Source organism: Gorilla gorilla, chromosome 4 (assembly GCF_029281585.2).
Source record: "Gorilla gorilla gorilla isolate KB3781 chromosome 4, NHGRI_mGorGor1-v2.1_pri, whole genome shotgun sequence".
Taxonomy (NCBI): Eukaryota; Metazoa; Chordata; class Mammalia; order Primates; family Hominidae; genus Gorilla; species Gorilla gorilla.
Window position 1 is genome coordinate 16645304 of NC_073228.2, and position 13437 is coordinate 16658740.

At 48.0% G+C, this 13437-nt stretch overlaps 1 protein-coding gene across 1 annotated transcript in view; it reads left to right on the plus strand.

Annotated features, from left to right (window-relative positions):
- Positions 1-13186, plus strand: part of GRB2 (growth factor receptor bound protein 2) — an 87492-nt gene extending 74306 nt beyond the window's left edge. The window contains exons 4-6 of the mRNA XM_004040999.5: positions 5265-5387; positions 9450-9618; positions 10714-13186. Of these exons, the coding sequence (XP_004041047.1) occupies positions 5265-5387; positions 9450-9618; positions 10714-10899 (478 nt within the window). The 3' untranslated portion in view covers positions 10900-13186. The remainder of the gene's footprint in view (positions 1-5264; positions 5388-9449; positions 9619-10713) is intronic.
- The last annotated feature ends 251 nt before the right edge of the window (positions 13187-13437 follow it).

Here is a 13437-nt window from a genome sequence, read left to right on the forward strand (position 1 = left end):
CACTCTGAGCTCTGAAAAGGCAACTAGCAACTTAAAAACCCTTATTTATTCAGGTCTACCATATTGCTAACAAAGACCATGCTTGTGCCTATGTAGGTGTTTGGCCTTGCAGACGTAGTTGCTGTTGTATAGGGCTGCTCTGTGGCTGGATGTTCATGAGTATAGGGTCAGGGTCAGTACCAGGCCTTCTCCTCCCCATCCTACCACCTCCTGTTTTTTTTTGTTGTTGTTGTTTGTTTGTTTTTTTTGTGGGGGTGGGGAGCAGGGGTTATGGAGGAAGAGGGAAGCATAAAATGTAGCACCATGTCAGCTAATGCAGCATTCAAGTTAACAAATTAGACTACAAAATGATTGTTGGCATTAGTGCTGCAGCATGAGTTGTATATGCTTGAGGGGTGGATCCAAATATGTGCTTTTCACATTAAATGCATGTGGATGGGAGCCTATGGGATGTAGTAAAGAATTATATTGGAAAATTAGCCTTCTCCCCTCACCCCTTAGCTCTTGCCCTTGCTATTTCTGTTGTATAAGCCCACCTTTATTTTTTTTGTTTTTTGTTTTTTTTTGTTGTTGTTGTTGATGTTGTTTTTATGAGACGGAGTCCTGCTCTGTTGCCCAGGCTGGAGTGCAGTGGTGCTATCTCAGCTCACTGCAACCTCCACCTGCTGGGTTCAAGCGATTCTTGTGCCTCAGCCTGCCGAGTAGCTGGGACTACAGGCGCGTGCCTCCACTCCCGTCGAATTGTTGTATTTTTAGTAGAGATGGGGTTTCACTGTGTTGGCCAAGCTGATCTCGAACTCTTGGCCTAAAGTGCTGGGATTACAGGTGTAAGCCACCGCACCCTGCCAAAGCCCATCTTTTTTTTGTTTGTTTGTTTGTTTGTTTGAGATGGAGTCTCGCTCTTTCGCCAGGCTAGAGTGCTGTGGCGCGATCTCGGCTCACTGCAACCCCCAACTCCCTGGTTCAAGGGATTCTCCTGCCTCCGCCTCCTGAGTAGCTGGGATTACAGGCATGTGCCACCATGCCTGGCTAATTTTTGTATTTTTAGTAGAGATGGGGTTTCACTGTGTTGGTCAGGATGGTCTCAATCTCCTGACCTCGTGATCCGCCCACCTCGGCCTCCCAAAGTGCTGGGATTACAGGTGTGAGCCACCACACCCGGCCCAAAGCCCATCTTTTTAAAGACTTTCAAAACATTTGCCTGTTAGAGCTTGCGGCAAGCCAAGATCACGCCACTGCACTCCAGCCTATTCAACAAAGCAAGACTGTCTTAAAAAAAAAAAAAAAAAAAAAATTCACCCGTAAGCATGTAGTCACATGTACATATCATCATTTTAAAAAGTTAGTCAAATTTATAAATGATATAAAATGCTACAGAAATGTAGAATGGTGGTATTTCAGTGTTTTAGTAGTGACAGCTATTCACAGGGTCTTGCTCTGTCATCCAGGTTGGGCTCAAGTTATCCTCCCACCTTAGTCTCCTAAGTTGCTGCGTCTACAGCTGTGCACCACTATGTCTGGGTAATGTTTTATCTTTTGTAGAGACAGGGTCTCACTGTGTTGACCGGGCTGGTCTTGATCTACTGGGCTTAAGCAATCCTCCCACCTTAGCCTCCCAAAGTGCTGGAATTAACAGGCGTGAGCAACCGCGCCTGGTGCCAGATTTTTTATTTCTTGATCTGGGTGCTTATAACAGAGTTGTGGTTTTTTTTGGTTTTTGGTTTTTTTAATTCCAGTTAGAGTACTTTTTAAACATTATAATTTGTACTTCACTACAATTTATTTTTTTTAATTGAAAATAAAATTGCGTTAATTTTAAGCTGGAGGCAAGAAAACACAGCAGCCATGTCTATGTGACACCAGACAGAAAGGTCTGGAAACCTAAGTGTTAGAACCGCCAACACGTGCTGCCTCTGGGGAGTTTGAGGGAAGCATCTTACTTTTTGTGTTAGCTTCATGTACATCTAGGCTATTTCAGTTTATATTCATTATTTTATACCTACAAATGGGAAAAAACCTCCCTAGTGGAGAGATCTTGGGGGCCTAGGAGGAAAGAGAGCCTTGCTGATTGAGAAGCTTCACCCTCACCATTGCTATTGGAAGTGGCAATGGTGGGGAGTGTGGAGCAGTGTGGGGAGAGCCAGCCGAGGCCATGTGTGGATTTTCACTGCTGTACCCAGTCAGATGCATGCTGCATACACTTACATTGGAAACCCAGGGCCCCCCGATATGAGAAGGTTTAAATGGTCTCAATACCGTTAAGTGTCCTTATTTATTTATTTATTTATTTATTTATTTATTTTTTGGAACCGAGTCTCGCTTTGTCGCCCAGGCTGGAGTGCAGTGGCGCGATCTCGGCTCACTCCAAGCTCCGCCTCCCAGGTTCACTCCATTCTCCTAGGTTCACTCCATTCTCCTGCCTCAGCCTCCCGAGTAACTGGGACTACAGGCACCTGCCACCACACCTGGCTAATTTTTTTGTATTTTTAGTAGAGACAGGGTTTCACCGTGTTAGCCAGGTTGGTCTCGATCTCCTGACTTTGTGACCCGCCCGCCTCGGCCTCCCAAAGTGCTGGGATTACAGGCGTGAGCCACCACACCCGGCCTATTTATTTAATTTTTTTGAGATGGAGTTTCACTCTTGTTGCCCAGGCTGGAGTGCAATGGCGTGATCTCGGCTCACTGCAACCTCTGCCTCCCGGAGGTTCAAGCGATTCTCCTGCCTCAGCCTCCCGAGTAGCTGGGATTACAGGCATGCGCCACCGCGCCCTGCTGATTTTGTATTTTTAGTAGAGACGGAGTTTCTCCATGTTGGCCAGGCTGGTCTCGAACTCCTGACCTCAGGTGATCCGCCCACCTCGGCCTCCCAAAGTGCTGAGATTACAGGCATTGAGCCACCGCACCCAGCCTCCTTTTTTATTTTATTTATTTATGTATTTTTTTGAGACAGAGTCTCACTCTGTTGCCCAGGCTGGAGTGCGGTGGCACAGTCTCGGCTCACTACAACCTCTGCCTCCCAGGTTCAAGTGATTCTCCTGCCTCAGCCTCCCGAGTAGCTGGGATTACAGGTGCTCGCCACCGTGCCCATCTAATTTTTGTATTTTTGGTAGAGAGTGGGTTTCACCTCGTTGGCCAGGCTGGTCTCAAACTCCTGACCTCAAGTGATTCACCCCACCTCAGCCTCCCAAAGTGCTGCGATTACAGGCATGAGCTACCAGGCCCAGCCTGTCCTTTTATATTTAGAGAGCATTCTATTCTAGTGATATGTCATTTCTCTTGTGTGGCCTGATTTCCAGGCACTGCAGGCCCTAGCCTTGAGTTATTTGTAGAAGCAGGAGGATCTATTGTCCCAGCTCCTCAGCAGCCTGGCAGTAGAGTATGCAAAATGAGAAAGACTCCAGCAGGTAGATGTCGGACTATTCAGAGTTACTAAGAGTCCCTAGAGGCTGACACACACACACAAGGACAAAGTTACTAAGGGCAGCTTCTAAGTGTATCCTTCCTAGTTCACATCTTTCTGTTTGAATTTGAGTATAGTATATTATTTTAGGGACATCTTCCAATATGGTTGCTTATAAGTAAGATATGTAAATTAGCCGGGCGCGGTGGCTCGCGACTGTAATCCCAGCACTTTGGGAGGCCGAGGGGGGCAGATCTCGAGGTCGGGAGTTCAAGACCAGCCTGGCCAATATGGTGAAACCCCGTCTCTATTGAAAATACAAAAATTAGCTGGGCGTGGTTGTGGCCGCTTGTAATCCCAGCTACTAGGGAAGCTGAGGCAGGAGAATTGCTTGAACCCAGGAGGCAAAGGTTGCAGTGAGCCGAGATCGTGCCACTGCACTCCAGCCTTGATGACAGAGTGAGACTGTATCTTAAAAAAAAAAAAAGGGCCGGGTGTAGTGGCTCATGCCTGTAATCCCAGCACTTTGGGAGGCCAAGGCAGGCGGATCAACAAGGTCAGGAGATCGAGACCATCCTGGCTAACATGGTGAAACCCCGTCTTTACTAAAAATACAAAATATTAGCTGGGCATGGTGGCGGGCGCCTATATATAGTCCCAGCTGCTCAGCTACTTGGGAGGCTGAGGCAGGAGAATGGCGTGAACCCGGGAGGCAGAGCTTGCAGTGAGCGAGATCGTGCCACTGCACTCCAGCCTGGGCGACAAAGCTAGACTCCTCAAAAAAAAAAAAAAAAAAAAAAAAAAAAAAAAAAGATATGTAAGTTAGATTTACAACTTTAATGGACTATTTGGTCCATTAAAAGGACTTTTGATATTATAATTAGCATATTAAATGAATGCCAGTTTCCATGTTTATAGGTCTTTATTTGCTATGAATAACTTTTGCTTTTAAAAATGATAACTAAAGACAATTTTGAGAAGAGAACATGGTTTTCACAGTTTCTTCTTCCTAATTATAGTTTTCATTTGAAATAGTGAGGCAGCTTGACTTGAAGCTCTTGTAGAAGTGTTCCTCTCCTCTTCCTCTTGATAAGCCACAGCCAGTTGCTTCACAGTTTTTCATGAATTTAGCCACTTTTTCTTCTGGCCAAGGTGAATCAGCAATTGGGAGCAGAAGAGTCTGCAACTTGCCTCAAAAATCTGAATTTTGCAGCTAGCTGCTGAGCATATGGTAAATTACAATATTCCTGGTGGCTTCTGAAAGCTGAACTCTGAGCAGTGGCCACAGAGGCAGGCCTTGAGAGGAATGCTGACCTTAGTTACTGGTAGAGGCACCCTCATACTGTCTGAACCTTTTGCCTTTGGGCTGTTAGCAAAAGTAACCCTGCCTCCAGCTCCTGGCCGTCCAGGTTTCCTCCCCACTTTCCCTTAGTCCCACTGTGGTGAAGCTGTGATCTTATCACATGGCTGCAGGAAGGGGCCAGTCTCTCCTTGGCAGTTCATCCCGTACACCAAGCCCAAAGGCCTGGGCTTTTCCCCAGGCGCCTTTGTCATGAGTCAGTAGGGAGTCCAGTGGGCTTTGGCCTGGGGGGCCCATTTTCAAATGTCTCCCTCTGTAGAAAGAGTGACCCACGGTTAGTGCCTTGGTGAGTCGCTTTCTGGGAAATGGAATAGGCTAAAGACCTTTGAAGGTCTGTCTTTGGGGACCCGACCCAGTGTCGATCTTGGGCACTGTGAGGCTGGAGGATGAGGAGGGAGGCCCCTTCCTCTGGCAAGGAGTGTTGTGTTACTCACAGTTTGAAGGCTGGATATCCCGTTTCTTTGTGGGGAAGCAGATGTTGACCAGCTTGCCTTCCTTCCTTAGGTGGTTTTTTGGCAAAATCCCCAGAGCCAAGGCAGAAGAAATGCTTAGCAAACAGCGGCACGATGGGGCCTTTCTTATCCGAGAGAGTGAGAGCGCTCCTGGGGACTTCTCCCTCTCTGTCAAGTAAGTATTTCCTGCTGCAGTTGCCTGGAATCCTGTCTCTGACTGATCCAAATTGTGAAGCCGTTGGTCAGGTGCCTGGCTACACACAAAATGGTGGAGGCTTAGCCTAAACAGTATCTTCATTTCACATTAAAATCCTAATTTCTGGCTCCTCTCAAAATGAGTTCTAGAAGCACTGGATGTAGATTCCCCTGTGGACACAGCCTTCAGGAGGTGAGCAGCAGCTCCCTGCAGCCAGCTGGAGCCTGCCAGTTTTCCCTAGTGCCCAGCACTCCTGAGCTTCTGCCCTCCGAGGGATTCCCACAGCTCTCTCTAATGGGATAGTGGAGCACCTGTCGGCTGCCTTGGCTTGCCTTGCTCAGGTCCACTGACTTAAATCCACCAGCCCCATCCTAGGCCCTCACAGTCACTTAAGAAGGCTGCTGCAGGCGATTTGGGGCTTGCATTTACCCGGTGGAAAGTTCAGGTGTGAAAGGGAGCGGGTAAGCAGGGAATGGAGAAGACAGGAAGTTCTGCCGCCGTGGAGAGTGTGGAGAATAGAAACCAGCACTTGAAGATTCTAAACAATTCACACCTCAGCTGTGAAGTCGGGATTTTGAATTAAATTGTTACTTCCATATGTTTTTTACTTTCAGTTATTTCCTAGTTAATGTATTATCTATCATAGGACCCTCCCCAGGAGTCCGGCAGATCACTTCATCAGTTATATATAGAGAAGTGACTAGATTCAACATTCAGATCACTACTTAATTTAGATTACATTAAGATTGTTTTGTTTTTGAATGGGGGATAGAAAACCATTTTCCTTTTATTTTATTTATTTATTTTTGAGACAGAGTCTCACTCTGTCCCCCAGCCTGGAGTCCAATGGCATGCCTCAGCTCGCTGCAACCTCCACCTCCCAGGTTCAAGCAGTTCTCCCTGCCCCACCCTCCGAGTACCTGGGATTACAGGTGCCTGACACCACGCCCGGCTTATTTTTGTATTTTTAGTAGAGATGGGGTTTTGCCATATTGGCCAGGCTGGTCTTGAACTCCTGACCTCAGGTGATCCGCCCACCTCGACCTCCCAAAGTGCTGGGATTACAGGCTGGAGCCACTGCTTCCAGCCACCATTTCCCATTTATAACTGATGTAAAGCGTGAGACTTTTCCATTTCAAAAATGAACTGACCAGCCTGGCCAACATGGTGAAACCCCGTTTCTGCTAAAAATAGAAAATAACCCAGGCATAGTGGCACACACCTGTAGTCCCAGCTACTTGGGAGGCTGAGGCCAGAGAATCATTTGAATCCAGGAGGCGGAGGTTGTAGTGAGGCGAGATGGCGCCATTGCACTTCAGCCTGGGCGACGAGCAAAACTCTGTCTCAAAAAAAAAAAAAAAAGAAAAAAAAAAAGAAAGACTGGGGGCGCTGGCTCACACCTGTAATCCCAGCACTTCGGGAGGCCGAGGCAGGCAGATCAGAAGTTCAAGACCAGCCTGGCGAACATGGTAAAACCCTGTCTCTACTAAAAAAAAAAAAAAAATACAAAAATGGCCTGGGCGTGCTGGCGTGTGCCTGTAATCCCAGCTACTCAGGAGGCTGAGAGAGAAGAATCACTTGAACCCGACAGGCAGATGAGCCAAGATCGTGCCACTACACTCCAGCCTGAGTGACAGAGTAAGACTGTGTCTCCCAAAACAAACAAACAAACTGAATATCTTATTTGGTTTTAGAACCACTTAATGTGTGATTAAAATGTAGATTTTTTTTTTTTTGAAACGTAGATTTTAAATTTATAGTTGTGGCCCGGCATGGTGGCTCACGCCTGTAATCCCAGCCCTTTGGGAGGCTGAGGCGGGCCGATCATGAAGTCAGGAGTCTGAGACCAGCCTGACCAATATGGTGAAACCCTGTCTCTACTAAAAAATACAAAAATTAGCTGGGCGTGGTGGCACACGCCTGTATTCCCAGCTACTCTGGAGGCTGAAGCAGGAGAATCACTTGAACCTAGGAGGCAGAGGTTGCAGTGAGCCGAGACTGAGCCATTGCATTCCAGCCTGGGTGAAAGAGCAAGACTCCATCCATCTTTAAAAAAAAAAGAAAAGAAAAACATGTGTGACACCTGTCTTTCTTTAGTTTTATACTGACCCAAGTGTAACTGAAACCTTATAAGATGAGGGGAACAAGCAGTAAACCACTGGGTGGTGGCCAAAACCACGGGGGCAGCCACGTGCTCGGCTGGACGCTGCCTGTTTGCTCAGCAGAAACTCTCAAACTTCCATTTTCTCAAGTAGAATCTTTTAAGGATTTAATGCATTTATTGTTTTAGAAGCAAAGCAGTGTCATGACTCTCTTTAACAACACACACACCTCTGCAAAAGAGGTTCAAGAATCAACAGTTGTCAGATGTTTCTTAGTTTTAGGATGTTTTGCGCCTGTGATTTGAAACACTGCTCATTATTGGGGCCCTGGGCTCTTTTAGAAACCACCTGCATTGCATGGGTGGAAGTGGGCCTCTGTGGGGCCAGAAGTGCCGTGGAATATACCCTTGCTAATGAAGCTTTCTCACCTTCCACATTTTGTCTTACATGTAAAGCAGTATTTTTTCCAAATGCGAGGCATCTTGTACTGAGTGGCTTCCTTGAGGCTCAGTGCTGCCACCTGCCGGACTGATTTTCTGAAGCCTTTGGTTTCCATCAGCTGAAAGACTGAAGGAGAGGAGGGACTCATTCATTCATTGAACAAGCACTCTCAGAGAATGCCTTTTTTTTTTTTTTTTAATGAGATGGAGTGTCACTCTGTCCCACAGGCTGGAGTACAGTGGCCCAATCTCGGCTCACTGCAAGCTCCTCCTCCCGGGTTCACACCATTCCCCTGCCTCAGCCTCCCGAGTAGCTGTGACTACAGGCATCTGCCACCACACCTGGCTAATTTTTTGTGTTTTTAGTAGAGACGGGGTTTCACTGTGTTAGCCATGGTGGTCTCGATATCCTGACCTTATGATCCGCCCACCTCGGCCTCCCAAAGTGCTGGGATTACAGGCATGAGCCACCGCATCCGGCCGAGAATGCCTTTTTGAGTGCCTGGCCAGGTGAACAGGACAGGCAGAAGCGCCCTTGCTAGGCTGGTGTTCTAGCCAAATATCCTGTGACAGACCCTGTGAGCTAGTACCAGCCAGCCACGCTGTTGCTGGTTTTGCTTGCCAGTATAAAAGGGTGTGATCTAGTGATGGAGAAGCTTTTGGGTTTTGAAGTCTGGGCCTCTTTTATTGTCCCAGTATGTCCTTTTGTTCAGAGACTTTTTCCCCATGAGTGGAGCTAAAATTCCTGAATGGAAAACATTACTTTGAACTATTCCCAGTTACGAGAGAATTGTTGAAAGTATTTCCAGCCCTCCTCACCTTCTTCCTGCATATAAGATTTTAATTATTTTTTGATTCAAAGGATGTTAAGTCACACTCCTTTGTCTTAAGTACGGCTGTTTTTATTTGGTAGGGTTCAGGGCACATGGACTCTTTTTTTTTTTTTTTTTTTTTGAGACGGAGTTTCACTCTCGTTACCCAGGTTGGAGTGCAGTGGTGCGATCTCAGCTCACCACAACCTCGGCCTCCCAGGTTCAAGTGATTCTCCTGCCTCAGCCTCCCGAGTAGCTGGGATTACAGGCATGCACCACCACGCCCAGCTACTTTTATATTTTTAGTAGAGATGGGATTTCTCCATGTTGGCCAGGCTGGTCTCGAACTCCCGACCTCAGGTGATCTGCCCACCTCGGCCTCCAAAGTGTTGGGATTACAGGTGTGAGCCACCGCACCCGGCCTGGACTCTTTATCTTACAAACATCTTCAGAATGAGAATGACTGATGGCCTGTCCCTCTCTGGTTTCTGGATGTTGTCCTGGTGCCCATCAGTCATAGGGAGAGGTCCGTCCCAGGGACACGCAGTGAGGAAACTTGTTGCTCTGCTGTCCCTGAGGAGTGCTGCTGGGACAGTGGTTCTCTCGAGATATCTCCTATATGGGAATACCCTCGATTTGCCAAGTTAGAGCCTTTAGCCAGTCACATGTGCTTTCTGTCCCTCTCAGGTTTGGAAACGATGTGCAGCACTTCAAGGTGCTCCGAGATGGAGCAGGGAAGTACTTCCTCTGGGTGGTGAAGTTCAATTCTTTGAATGAGCTGGTGGATTATCACAGATCTACATCTGTCTCCAGAAACCAGCAGATATTCCTGCGGGACATAGAACAGGTGCCACAGGTAAGCCTCATCAGGGTGAGATGGGATCATTTTTAGTTAAGAATAGCTCCTCAGTGTGCATTCTTGTAGGAAAGGGGAGGCGCCCCTCAACATGCAGGCGCCCTTCAGGGATTGCCGCTGGGGCTTCTGTGCTCCTTACTGAAAATGTTACCCTCCATTCACACTAAAGATTTCTTTTTTCTGGCCCAGCATAGTAGCTCACACCTATAATCCCAGCACTTTGGGAGGCCGAGGCAGGCAGATCTCTTGAGGTCAGGTGTTTGAGACTAGCCTGGCCAACATGGTGAAACCCTGTCTCTACTAAAAATACAAAAATTAGCTGGATGTGGTGGCGCACACCTGCAGTCCCAGCTACTCGGGAAGCTGAGATGGAAAAATTGCTTGAACCCGGGAGGTGGAGATTGCAGTGAGCTGAGATTGCACCACTGCACTCCAACCTGGGCGACAGAGGGAGACTTGATCTCAAAAAAAAAAAAAAGATTTGTTGTTTCAAATACAAGGTTTTTGCTTTTCCAGAGGCAGTGTGTAGCCAGCTTGCCAGCCTCTCTAGGGAGATGGTCTTTAACACACCCAGCCAAAGATCCTGTCCCTGGAAGCAAATTATGAGGAAAACTATGCTTGTGAGGGAATGGGGTCGGCACCCGTTCCTGTCCCTCGAGCCCTGGTCGTAAGTTACGGTTAGAGCCTCTTATGTTATTCGAGCTCCAGAACTTTAGGCTTTAATACCTTAAGGGTGTCGTAGAAGGGATTTGCAGATTCTGGGCCCACGGCCTAAACACAGACGGCTGTTTCTGAAGAACTTTCTCCTCCAAGCACTGCCTGCCCTCTACTTGATAATACGGCACAGTTGGCCACCCTCCTCTGGGAGACATACTCTAATATTTTCTGAGCACTGGGAAATATCACACTAAACCCGCTTGGCCTGTAAATTTAGAATAGGTAAGAATAAACGGGGGGTGGGGAGATGGGAGGTGAGTTTAAGAAACATGGAGAATTTGGCACGCATTCGTTTCCCCCTGGAACCCATCTGGCCTCGGAGGTGGCCGGTCACAGACCAGGAATGCAATGTGGGTTTTTCCTGCTCCTGTTTTGCAGCAGCCGACATACGTCCAGGCCCTCTTTGACTTTGATCCCCAGGAGGATGGAGAGCTGGGCTTCCGCCGGGGAGATTTTATCCATGTCATGGATAACTCAGACCCCAACTGGTGGAAAGGAGCTTGCCACGGGCAGACCGGCATGTTTCCCCGCAATTATGTCACCCCCGTGAACCGGAACGTCTAAGAGTCAAGAAGCAATTATTTAAAGAAAGTGAAAAATGTAAAACACATGCAAAAGAATTAAACCCACAAGCTGCCTCTGACAGCAGCCTGTGAGGGAGTGCAGAACACCTGGCTGGGTCACCCTGTGACCCTCTCACTTTGGTTGGAACTTTAGGGGGTGGGAGGGGGCGTTGGATTTAAAAATGCCAAAACTTACCTATAAATTAAGAAGAGTTTTTATTACAAATTTTCACTGCTGCTCCTCTTTCCCCTCCTTTGTCTTTTTTTTCATCCTTTTTTCTCTTCTGTCCATCAGTGCATGACGTTTAAGGCCACGTATAGTCCTAGCTGACGCCAATAATAAAAAACAAGAAACCAAGTGGGCTGGTATTCTCTCTATGCAAAATGTCTGTTTTAGTTGGAATGACTGAAAGAAGAACAGCTGTTCCTGTGTTCTTCGTATATACACACAAAAAGGAGCGGGCAGGGCCGCTCGACGCCTTTGCTGTTTAGCTTCCTCCAGAGGAGGGGACTTGTAGGAATCTGCCTTCCAGCCCAGACCCCCAGTGTATTTTGTCCAAGTTCGCAGTAGAGTGGGGTAGAAGGAAAGCATGTCTCTGCTTCCATGGCTTCCTGAGAAAGCCCACCTGGGCCGGGCGCGGTGGCTCACGCCTGTAATCCCAGCATTTTGGGAGGCCAAGGTGGGCGGATCACAAGGTCAGGAGTTCGAGACCAACCTAGCCAACATGGTGAAACCCCATCTCTACTAAAAATAAAAAATTAGCCGGGTGTGGTGGCACGCACCTGTAGTCCCAGCTACTCGGGAGCCTGAGGCGGGAGAATCGCTTGAACCTGGGAAGTGGAGGTTGAGTGAGCCGGGACCGTGCCATTGTACTCCAGCCTGGGTGACAGAGCGAGATTCCGTCTCAAAAAAAAAAAAAAAAAGCCCACCTGAAAGCCTGTCTCTTTCCACTTTGTTGGCCCTTCCAGTGGGATTATCGAGCATGTTGTTTTTTCATAGTGCCTTTTTCCTTATTTCAAGGGTTGCTTCTGAGTGGTGTTTTTTTTTTTAAATTTGTTTTGTTTTAAAATAAGTTAAAGACAGTCCAGAGCTTTTCAGCCAATTTGTCTCCTACTCTGTGTAAATATTTTTCCCTCCGGGCAGGGGAGCCAGGGTAGAGCAAAGGAGACAAGCAGGAGTGGAAGGTGAGGCGTTCTCCTGCTTGTACTAAGCCAGGAGGCTTTAAGCTCCAGCTTTAAGGGTTGTGAGCCCCTTGGGGGTTCAGGGAACTGCTTGCCCAAGGTGCAGTGTGAGTGTGATGGGCCACCGGGGCAAGAGGGAAGGTGACAGCCCAGCTTTCCCACATCCAACTGGATCTGGCTTACAGGGGGGTCGGAAGCCTGTCCTCACCATCTCGGGGGTTGTGGCCCCCGCCCCCTCCCTATATGCACCCCTGGAACCAGCAAGTCCCAGACAAGGAGAGCGGAGGAGGGAGTCGTGGGAACGTAGCCTCCAGTTGTAGCAGGTTTCACTGTATTCCTATGCTGGGGTACACAGTGAGAGTACTCACTTTTCACTTGTCTTGCTCTTAGATTGGGCCATGGCTCATCCTGTGTCCCCTGACCTGTCCAGGTGAGTGTGAGGGCGGCACTGGGAAGCTGGAGTGCTGCTTGTGCCTCCCTTCCCAGTGGGCTGTGTTGACTGCTGCTCCCCACCCCTACCGATGGTCCCAGGAAGCAGGGAGAGTTGGGGAAGGCAAGATTGGAAAGACAGGAAGACCAAGGCCTTGGCAGAACTCTGTCTTCTCTCCACTTCTGGTCCCCTGTGGTGATGTGCCTGTAATCTTTTTCTCCACCCAAACCCCTTCCCACGACAAAAACAAGACTGCCTCCCTCTCTTCCGGGAGCTGGTGACAGCCTTGGGCCTTTCAGTCCCAAAGCGGCCGATGGGAGTCTCCCTCCGACTCCAGATATGAACAGGGCCCAGGCCTGGAGCGTTTGCTGTGCCAGGAGGTGGCAGCTCTTCTGGGCAGAGCCTGTCCCCGCCTTCCCTCACTCTTCCTCATTCTGCTTCTCTTTTCCTCGCAGATGATAAAAGGAATCTGGCATTCTACACCTGGACCATTTGATTGTTTTATTTTGGAATTGGTGTATATCATGAAGCCTTGCTGAACTAAGTTTTGTGTGTATATATTTAAAAAAAAATCAGTGTTTAAATAAAGACCTATGTACTTAATCCTTTAACTCTGCGGATAGCATTTGGTAGGTAGTGATTAACTGTGAATAATAAATATACAATGAATTCTTCACTTGGTATCTTTTTTTCCCCTTGCCTACCTTAAAAATTTAAAAACCGCATCGGGGAATCAGGAATCTTGGGTCCTTATTTCAGACATGATCACCCAGCTTACATCCCTCTAGGGGAGCATGTGGGGCTCACAGGCCCTCCTGGGAGTGATGCCTGCAGTTGGCTGTCAGGAACTCCTGGGGAGCCTGTTAACAATACAGAATCGCAAACCCCGCCCCACATCCTTGGACATTGCATTTGAGGACACAGACA